We start from the raw sequence: 10,791 nt of genomic DNA, 5'->3' as shown, positions 1-10,791 counted from the left end.
ATGTGTCATAATAATAAACAAGAAACCTTAAAGAGTTTTGTTTGTATGAAATAGTGAAAAACAATCCATAAATCATGTAAACATAATAAAATAGGTAAACTGTGGCTTTTTTTTTTTATCAATACTTTAAAAGAATTTGCTGATTAAATCTCATGAAGAAAATAGCAACTTTATCTCTATACTTTTTCTCCGCTGTGTTAACCACACACACACACAGTGCAGATAAATGAGGGCAGAGGTGGTTCTCACTTCTGTTTCAGATCCAGTCCCTCCTACTCCTCCTCTTCCTCCTCCTCCTCCTCCTCTCAGAAACTCCTCAGCGGTGTTTTCAGTAACTCGCAACAGAAACTTCAGTCTGCGGCTACAACTCTGCTCTCACGCACTTTCACCGGGTTTCGGTGCCATGTTGGATTAAGCTCCGTTAACTTGTGTTACCCGGTCGTTTTTCCTGCAGGTACAATGAGCTGCTGCACATCGTGCGATTAGAGGTAAGTTGGAGCCGACACTTGAGTCAAACCACTGAGTAACTACTCGGCTTTAGCGTTGAATCACAACTTCTCTCTCTGCTGTTGTCAGTAAATGTTGCTGCTTATGTTGCGGTGTATTAGTTTTTTTTTTTTTTTGCACTGATCCACTTAAAAACAAATTGTTTGGATATTCAGTGACCAAAGAGATAAAAAAAAGTTATTTTCCCGTTGGAATATTGCAGTGATTGCTCACAGCTACACGTTGTCATCTTGTAATTGGGGCATTTCACAACACTGAACACACACAAAACGATTAGAAGTTGTCTTCACTGCTTGGATTTCTTTTATTTTGCGCATGTCTCCGCTAGTGTAGCTGCCAGTGTCTTCACTCAACCCCTGTTAATGAGTAAACTCTGGGAATTTGGACAATGCTCCGTGCTCTTTGATACTGATTGGTGTGGCCCTCTTTTGTTTATCCTTCAGGGTGAGAACAGTTCACTACAGGGCTGCAGTGTTTGCACTGTGACCTGTGGGTTCGAGCAAAAGACGGCGCAGAGGACACGGGGACGTTACACGACCATGGATTTCGGCAATGATGTGGACCTGTCCAACAATAACATCACCCCTCTGTGGAAACGACGCACAGACAAGAAACCCCAGGACTCGGGCAAACACAAAGCGCGACCCCTCAGTTACCACATCAACGGGGTCATGACGACGGACTTCCCCTTGGAGGACAACAGGTATTCCCTGACCTTGGGCCAACCTGCCGAGAGGTTGGTGGCCGCCCCGCCGTGTTCGGGCAGTAGCACTGCGGTGTTGAAGCACATTCTTAACAAGCCCTCCAGGAAATCCCGGGTCATTCGAAGCATCAGCATTGGGCACCTCTCCAACGGACGCTTCTCACTGTCCAGATTTAGGTCTGATGACAGCAAATCCGCTTCATTGGACAATAGAAAGCGCAATGGAGACTGTGACAAGGGGAAAAGCAGTAATGAAAAGGCGGTGTGGTCCGAAAAGCATCTCTCGGACTCCCAGATATGCATCTCCAGTCCTTTCACTCTGAATTCACAGAAGGACCAGATAGCATTTGGGACAAATTCATCCTCACCCGAAAGTGACCCTCTCAACTGTTCCTCTCCTGTCCTATCCCAACACACTCCCAACAACAACTACAACCACCATGAACTGTGCTCTCTTTCATCCACGTCCAGCTCCTCTCCCCCTGTCTGCCGCACCCCTACCCCCTCCCACAGCTCCACCTCCAGCATCCCCTCCCTCTCTTCCCTCACCTCCTCAGACCCCCCGACCCCACGCTCCCCATCACCGGCAGACAGAGGACATCCGATCCTCAAACAGTCTTCCGCCTCGCCTGCACCGTCACAGGACAGCAGGCATGCCTCTTCCTCCTCGTCCATCTTATCCACCTCACCCTCCCTCTCTCCGTCTATCTCTCCCTCTCCCTCCATCATCCTCAGCACCCACAGTCCAGCTGCCCTGAAGATGGGCACCCAGCAGCTCATTCCCAAGGGCTTAGCATCTGATAGTCGCCAGAGCAAGGTGCCTCCCTCTGGGCAGCAAGGCCAAGGTTTGGCAGGTCTGCTGGGGTTGGATCATTCCAAGAGAGCCCTGAAATCCCTCAGTATGGTGGAGATCGGACCCTACTTTTCCACCGGAGGGAACCACGGTGAAGCGGCAGAGGGAGAAAGTGACAGCCCGGGGTCACTCAGGAGAGGCTTGAGGAGTACCTCCTATAGGAAGGCTGTTGTGACTGGAGTAGACCCTGGGGTAGATCCTAAGGTGCCCTGGTTGTCCCATCCTGTTTTCCAAGTGCTAGATGGGGATAATCCAGCGTCACCAAGCAGCCCAGTAAGTCCTGGCACTTTAAGCCTCTCCAGCCCTGGAGCAGCCAAACCTGGGAGCCCTAGGACAACCAAGCTTGCCAGTCCTAGGACACCCAAACTACCCAGCCCCAGGTTTTTAAAGCTTTCTAGTCCTGGGACAGAAAAGTCTTCCAGTGCTGGGAAAAATAAGGTGGGTAAGGTGTTTGTCCTGAAACATGGTTGTGGGTAGTGGGCCTTAATGTGTACTAACATCCCAACTGACCCTATATAAGAACACAGGCAGCCTCTTAATAGCCGGTGTTTTTGCATTGCTTTTTATTGCATTTTTTATTAGTTTTTCCTTGGCTGCAGCAGATTATGATTCCTTGACTCAGTCAATCAGAATGCATCTGATTGGTTTATATTTGAATGTGCTCAAAGATAGCTTCGACACACACTTTCAAATTTGGGGGGGGGGGTGATAAAGTCCAAAATTGTAAAACTACGACACAGACTAAGTATTGTACAGCAAACTTAGCAGCAGCAGCAGAGGTTGGGACAAGGCCCTTACAAGGAAACAATTGATGTGGTTGTTGGGAGACATGACGTAATGTGACACCATGCGTGCACATGCACACTCGTACGCACAATGGCTCTGTAATTAGACGGGGGTCAGCAAAGGATGTCACCAGAAAGGGCATGAACAGGTCATGGACAGGTGACATAGGTACACACTCCTGTTCCATTTTAAGTGTGTGTGAATCTGGCTGGTTTGCTCAAATCACAAATTTTTTGGGGCTGTGTTTCTCTTCTAGAATCCAAATAAGAAGAAAGTTTTGACCCATCAGCGGACATTTGACAGCGAGGGTGAGAAATGGCCGTCTGTTTTCATCACCCACTGTTTCCTTCAGTTTTACTGTTTCCCTTTCCTTCTCTTAAACAACAATATCTTGATGGGTCTCTCTGTCAAAATAATCCCCTGTTTCAGAAGAGGAGCTGTATCAGAACTACCAGGAGAAGGCCTTGCACAATGATTCAGATGAGGATGCTGATTCCAGGGAGCCCAGCTCTGATAGTGGCATCGTGGTGCAGTACAGACCCATACGCACCTCCTGGAGCCAGCTCAGTGTGGTCAGACATTACACACAAACACAAACACAGCTTCCATTCCTCTTCTCCCGCTTCTTCTCTATCTCTACATCCAGTTAACAGAAAACCATACAGTGGTACGAACACTCGGTGCTGTGGCTGGGGAGTTATGGAATTCTAGAGCTCCGAAGAATGCCGTCGGATCCAGTTTAGCCACAGTCCATACCCATCCTCCCACCGTTCTGTGCCTCCCTCTTCCCCCGATTCTGTTTATCAAGGAGTACAGGAGCGTTTCTTTGAGGAGTTGGAGGATCAGGGAGGCAGACGGGAGGCAGACCCACAGGAAGTCTCGGAAGCACTGATTGGCCTTATGCCAATGTGTTGGCAAACTCTTCACATTTGTCAGGCTGCAAATATGCTCAAGATGTGGCCTCTGGAGAGAAGTGTGGTGGCTCTGCATTACATAATATAGTCAGGGAATGGAGTGATAGAGGAATCAAGAGGAAGCGATTGAGATAATTTAGTGCTCGACTTAGGCATTCCCATCTGTTTGTTTACTTGTTGAAAAGGGAAAGTGTGGGAGCGAAAAGAGGCGATCGCTGAGATGGGGACATTTAGGACTAGTTCTTAAATTGCCAGGCGGAGAAAAATACACAAACTGACACAAAGTAATGTTAAATTGGATTGAAGCTTGAGAATGTTCACAAGATGTCCGTCAGCGAGATAAGATGAATTGAGCACAGTCCGAATTACACAGATTCTCCTAAAGTAAGCTTTCTTCTCCAGCACAGCTGCTTTACAGCTGTGGCTGCTTTACAGCTGGGGATCAGTTCGTGTGAAATAGTTTTGCCTTTCGTAATTCTGAGGGATTCTTCCTCAGCTTCCAAATTCTGCAGGAAATGCTGTCATGACGCAGTCATTGTCGTAATGTGACAGGAAATAAGCTTAGTGTCAGCGATGCTGACAACCAGATATTCAAGTTGTCATCCTGTGTGGTTTGCCTCTGCAGCATGTCTCCTCTCACCCTGCTCCTCCTTCCTTCAACTGACCCTGGAATCCCTCTTGTCATTAAGCATATGATGAAATGTCACATCCCAGAAATGTCATGTATCCAGGAATTAGCTGCAGGAGTTTCAGGAGGTGGAGCCGTCTCGGAGCTACTACTTAACATCAAACAAGGAAACCTACATTCAAGCTTCAAATGAATAATGAATTTGCCTGAATAATGACACCTAATTGATGGTGTTCCAGCCACACCCAGTGAAACTGCCGAGCAGGATAAAGTTCAGTTGGCACAGAAGGGTGCATCGAAAACTTTGAACTATGAGGTGATAGTTGTCTTTGCTGTTTTTGGGCATTGGAGTTTTAGCAAAAGAGAAAGGAAGAATGATAAATAATGAAACAGATGTATTTGTGAGAGGAATAGAAAGGAACAGGCACAGTGGAGGTTTGCTTGTTCTCAGTGTTGGCCGAGGGCATCGGGGCAGATACTAGCTCCTCCAGGACGCAGTATCACTTCCTCGGGCCTTTTATACCAAAACAGCATGAGAAGGTAATGGAAGTAAGGGAAGGCAGCCTCTCTGGTTTTCTGGCTGCATCTGTGATCTGGTCAAATATAATGTAAATGTGCCCCAGGTCAGATTATAGGTTTTATTCGGTGAAACATTAGACGGAGGCTTGTTTTCTCATTCAGCTGCACTTTCAGTCTTAAAAACCACAGGCTGATTAATTCAATAGCTCTCTCCACCCTATCCACTCCAAAAGATTGCTTGTAATCTTACCATCAACATATTAACACGCACACAGACTTCACCTCAAACTGTCTGGCTTTCGGCCAAATTTCACTTTTAAAATGATCACATGACCCGCCCCCATGTTACCTTTTAGTGTTTTGTGGATACAACAAATTCCTGCATTCCTGTGAGTCTTAATTCAATGATTTGTTTTCCATTTATTTCCTACAACCACTTCATTGACTCCCTATTCATTGTGGTATGCAAAGTGTTCCTTCCTTTGTGCGTGGACACAACAGTGGCACACACACACTTGAAAAGGCCCAAGTTGACCTGAAAAGATTAATCACACATGTGTGACTTTGTATTTGACTTTTAAAATCTGTGTATATTTTCTGTTTAGGTAAAGAAAAATGGTTTGTCCGACCGGATGAGTCTGGAGGAACGCAAAATACAAGAGGTAGGAGTCATATTTTACACTTCATTGTGTTCAAAGTTTGGGCTTCACGTGCAGCAACACATTTGAGACTAGCCATGCTGGCAGAGTATCGCTGGTCATTCAGAAAAAAAATCGGATGATTGTTAAAAAGGGTGAGATTGATTAACTTATTTCCGGATTGATGTTAATGTTACTAACACAATACAGCTGTCTCCAATGTTTTCTAGTCAGGACCTCGAGGGGTAACTGAAGCAAAAAGTGCACGCGGTCAACTAAACAGTCACCTTCTCATCCCTGTTCCTCTCCTTTGCTCCTTCTTAGGCCATTTTCGAGGTGATCTCGTCGGAGCACTCCTACCTCCACAGTCTGGAGATCCTGATCCGCATGTTCAAGAACTCTGTGGAGCTCAGCGAGGCCATGACCAAGACCGAGCGCCACCACCTCTTCTCCAACATCAGCGACGTCTGTGAGGCTAGCAAGAAGTAAGTGCAGGGTTGTAGCTTTTGCAGGCAGAATTACTATCAGATGTACATTGTTATGCATCTCCATGTGTTATTTTCTGTGTGTGTGTTTATAGAACTTTTTGCTATTGTGGACGCAGAGTAAATGTGGTTTTTCTGCTGCTGGTTGGTATTTCTAGGCTTGACTTACTATGTCAGTGTGTCTGTGTCTGTGGTTTTTGGTTTTGGCTGTAATGAGCTGGATCATTTCCTTATTTAAACGCACTTAACAGTTGGTAGACCACATTTATTCCATGTGAGGTGTTTCTGTAAACACTACTTACTACGCGTTCATACAATTCTTTCTACCTTAAGTCAGGGTTGTTTTCAGTATTTGAAGAACTGTGGGTCGGCAGCAATGAGCTGTTGTCTGTGTAGATCACATGATGACAGGAGAGAGAGCCTGGACGTGAGGAGCAAACCAAGGCCTCTGCCACATGTTTTAGTTTTAAAAAGGCATCACTGTTTCAACCTCAATTTTAGGCTGCTGTCCACACAACTCTGCTGTTTACGAGGGCTTGAAACTGAGAAGTTTGGTGAGTTTTCCCCTCACCCGAGTTGATGGTTTAGGACAGGATGTTGCACAATGGTACAGATTGTCAAGCACTATTTTGAAAATTTAGATTTTAGAGATGTTTGCAAACGATGACGCTGCATTTGTTTCCTGATCGGTTGTTATAAGTTGTGACTTGACTGGTGGCAGTGAATGCAAAACGTTGCTAACACTTTCAGGGGACAGTTCTACCTCCTTGTCATTTTTTAAAATAAATTTTAGCTTTTATTTTTTGTTATTGTTGCTCCTTGTTCATAAGTGGTCTCTGCAACTAAGTAATCGACATGCAAATCGACAATCTGCTTCCTGTTATAACCAACATGCCGAGTGTAGGTGAATGATCATGTGATATGTGTGTGGTTACAGATGGTGATTACTTATGAAACAGATGGGTGAAGACTGTGGCAGTGAGTGAGGCAGAGGCAGTGAAATTGAAGAAACAAACTGAATCTGAAACCAAATCTGATTAGACTGATAAAATCCTTATTCGGGCACAGCTCTTATTTATATTGCACGTAATTAAAAGAGGCCATGGACTGCGCTGACTCAGCATTACTCTGCTCCACCAGGCACCATTATCTCTACTAATGATTGACAGAGGTGTTGCTGGCCCAGTATGTTCTCAGGTTGTTCTGCGAGGTCATTTTCAATGTTTATTTTAATGTGTCACTTCACCTGTGTTGTCCTTCTTTATTATGGCAGTGGCCTAAATTGGACTATAATCTTGGTGAAGGTTATCAGGTCAGTATCAACTATGATAATAACGTCAGCTCTAGCTCGGAAGTGACTGTTGAGGCTCTCTCACGTGTTCTTTATATCATAGTTTAAACTGGTTTGAATCTACAAACCTGGTTTCAGGACTGTTGACTACACTTTGGCCTCGGTTGAGACCAGATTTACTCCAAGGCTCAGAGTTTTGGTAATTTTGAGCTGACAAAACCCCTCTTTGCAACAGCAGGTTTAAGGTTACTCCACAAAACCTACACAGCAAAAACCAGAATAGCTGAACATGTCATCAACCTGGTCAAATTATTGAAACCTGCTACAGTGAAGCAAAGTTAAATGCAAATTTTACAGTGCGACCTCCTACCAGGTGCTGCTGGAATTTCTGGGCTTATAAATCCAAGTGTGAAATGTGCTCGCCTTTTTTCTCTGTTGCCACGGGTGTAAATTCACCCAGGCCTGAAAAATGTAAGTGTGAAAAGGCTGTTTAAGACCGTTTACTGGGATTGAGGTTGTCATGGTTGTCTCAGTGTGTGTGTGTGTGTGTGTGTGTGTGTGTGTCCCTACATTTGCTCAAGGATTCCAGGTCCGGTTTGCAGCCCCCACCTCAGACGGAAAGACTCCTTCCCTATCACATAGTCCATGTACATTTGACTTATCCCCATTATCAGGAAAATAAACTATTACAAATAACATCCCTCACATTCTGCAAGTTAATTATATTGATATGGACACTATTTGTACATTTATTTACTATTTTTCAAAATCATTTTTCCCTTCCCAATATTGATCCATTATCAGTGTATTTAAAACAAATAACAAGTGAAAAGAGCTTAAATCTAGAGTAGCTCAAAACTGAAGTCGTACATACGTTACACAACTTTCCAGCGGGAAATATTACCACATTGCTGACATTTTAACTCTGGCTTATGTTACACACAACTTCTTCAGCACTTCAGCAACAACATTACTTGCCAGAGGCAGTACAGCTTAGTTGCTGTTTTGGACCAGCAAAAGAGTATTGATATCTGGCAAAAGAATATTGCAGTTGTATCTGGGTGAAATGAATACAGTTCAAAGACATGGCACTGGACTGGTACATAGATTTGCTAGCTGATGCCCAACCCGGCGTTTTCGGCTGTGTCTAATGCATTTCAGATCCTGGTATCGTATCAGAGCATCTCTATTATTTACACCTCATTCCCAATTTGCATGAATAGGGGGGCTGTAAATTCCTCAACAATTCCTCCCAGCGTTCAGACGTGCTTCAGCCCATCTCATTCCTATACACAGGCCACATGCTTAAATGTGATACTTTATCCTCCCCAACTACATACTTGGGACCTGTGTAGCTCCAGGGCGGAGGGTGGAGGGCAGAGAGACGTAGGGACAGCAGACATTCAAAGAGGTAAATGCTCTGTAGCACTGGTTAAACAAGATGTTTTGGTGGGAGCAGAAAGTCGGGCTTTGAGTTTAGAGCCTCTCGAAGAAGATGGCAGTCTTATAACTCCACCTGCAGACTCGTGTGCAGTCCGTGTGTGATGGAGTGTGGGAGCGCTGTCATGCAGGTGTGTTACTGACTCACAGGTTATGACACACCTCACACCTCACACGTTACCATAACATTCCTGAAATTTTAACACAAAGACAAACTGTGACGGAGAACATGTTCCTAAGAGCTTATTATTTCTTTCTTTTATTCATTAGTATATATGTATTTATAGTTCTTGGTCAGCAGTCTAATTTTGGATTTTTCCTTTTTTCAACGCCCCGATTGAATCCCAATCCCTTGACCTCTGCCCTCGTGACAACATGCTGTCATTAGGGTGAGTGGGTTCAGCCCCAGGAGGGAGCCCAGCCTGAACTTGGGCAGCCTTGACCTGCAAAAGCTGTCAATACACCTCCAGGACACGGACCATGCAGGGGGACAGGGCAGTGCACGTTTTCTGTGATCCTGTATTAGAGAGGTCGTAGTTCAAAGGGTGCAGCGTCCAGCATGGACACGAGGCCACACGGTCACGAGATGCATTGTTTCCCATAGATGGCAAAAGCCCAATGTATGCGGAGCAGGTGGCGACTGGGACCATAGGGACTTAAGAGGTGCTTTTGCAGAAGAGCTCAAACTCGGTCCAACCAGTCAAGGTCAACGTCCTGTGTCCGTGCAGGAGTTTCCTGTTTGTCACCATGGATGGCGCACTTAAAAATACTCGTTCTGTTGAAGCTGGACATGTGGCGTGTCGTTACAACGGCCATCTGGTGGTGCTCAGGAAGAGGAAAAGCCTCTGTGTTATGGCTAATTGGTTGGCTATGTCTATTTTAAGAGGCGGGGACTTCCTCTTTTGTGATCTTCCAGCAGGTTAAGGAGAACGATGCTGTCACCGCTTCCTGCCTTCCTGACTTTGTATCCACCTCTGTATCCTATATGTCCCCTGGTGTGGGATGTGATCTCATGATGGGATGCTGCTAACTGAAGCTGTTGCCATGTACGGTTTGAATCCCTGACATACTAATGCTTTTTCCCCCCCCATCCTGTGCTCAGATTCTTTAAGGAATTGGAGGAAAGACACCAGCAGAACATAGTCATCGACGACATCAGCGACATTGTCTGCAGGCACGCTCAGTCCAACTTTGACCCCTACATCACATACTGCTCCAATGAGGTCTACCAGCAGAGAACCCTGCAGAGGCTGGTGTGAGTGACCGAGGGAACAGATGTTCTCACCTTATCTCGCATGGATTCCATCCAGCATGAGCGGGAATTTATTCTTCCTCCCATTCTTTAAAAAAAAAAAAAAATCTTTCTGAACACCCTGTGTCCCTCTTGCAGGTCCAAGAGTCCGGGCTTTAAGGAGGTGCTGACCAGGATCGAGAGCCACCCGGACTGCAGGAACCTCCCCATGATCTCCTTCCTCATCCTGCCCATGCAGAGGATCACCCGCCTGCCCCTGCTCATGGATGTGAGTGGGCTGCAGACGTACAGTAGCACAAGCTCTGGAATTACAAGCCTCTGACTCTTGCGCAACAGTTTGTTTATTCATGCTGCCCCGGCTAATTCGACACAGGGTGTGTGCTGTCCTCCCAGATGAGAGTGCGACCTCATATCATTCCTTATAATCTAAACTGATCCAACTTATCCTCCTCCTCTTCCTTTTTAATGTTTTTTCTTCTTCTTCACTTTCATGCCGCCATTATTCTGTCCCCAGTGCTTCCCCCTCTCTTCCTCTCCCATGCTCGACTTTCATCCTCCTCTCTCCAGTCTTCCGTCACTGTCTCCCAAGAGACTCTGGGTTTCATGCTTGTAAACTCAGAGGCTTTTGGATCCTGAGAAAGTTTGTTTTGAATTCATCTCTTCCCACAGTGCGTTGAGGCATCAATGTTTTTTATCAGGATTCTGGTACTATAGTGTGCATGCATGCAGTTCAATGCTGTGGGGGGGGGGGGGGGAATTTGTGCATGAATGTGTT

The 10,791-nt window shown here is 45.6% G+C and overlaps 1 protein-coding gene across 1 annotated transcript in view; it reads left to right on the top strand.

Annotated features, from left to right (window-relative positions):
- Positions 1-324: 324 nt before the first annotated feature.
- Positions 325-10,791, top strand: part of LOC117772820 (rho guanine nucleotide exchange factor 26-like) — a 29,211-nt gene continuing 18,744 nt past the window's right edge. Inside the window, exons 1-8 of the mRNA XM_034604325.1 lie at positions 325-488; positions 951-2,501; positions 3,106-3,157; positions 3,279-3,421; positions 5,516-5,572; positions 5,873-6,033; positions 9,867-10,019; positions 10,155-10,284. Of these exons, the coding sequence (XP_034460216.1) occupies positions 1,047-2,501; positions 3,106-3,157; positions 3,279-3,421; positions 5,516-5,572; positions 5,873-6,033; positions 9,867-10,019; positions 10,155-10,284 (2,151 nt within the window). The 5' untranslated portion in view covers positions 325-488; positions 951-1,046. The remainder of the gene's footprint in view (positions 489-950; positions 2,502-3,105; positions 3,158-3,278; positions 3,422-5,515; positions 5,573-5,872; positions 6,034-9,866; positions 10,020-10,154; positions 10,285-10,791) is intronic.

Source organism: Hippoglossus hippoglossus, chromosome 13 (genome assembly GCF_009819705.1).
Source record: "Hippoglossus hippoglossus isolate fHipHip1 chromosome 13, fHipHip1.pri, whole genome shotgun sequence".
Classification (NCBI taxonomy): Eukaryota; Metazoa; Chordata; class Actinopteri; order Pleuronectiformes; family Pleuronectidae; genus Hippoglossus; species Hippoglossus hippoglossus.
This window is presented reverse-complemented; position numbering and strand designations above follow the sequence as displayed.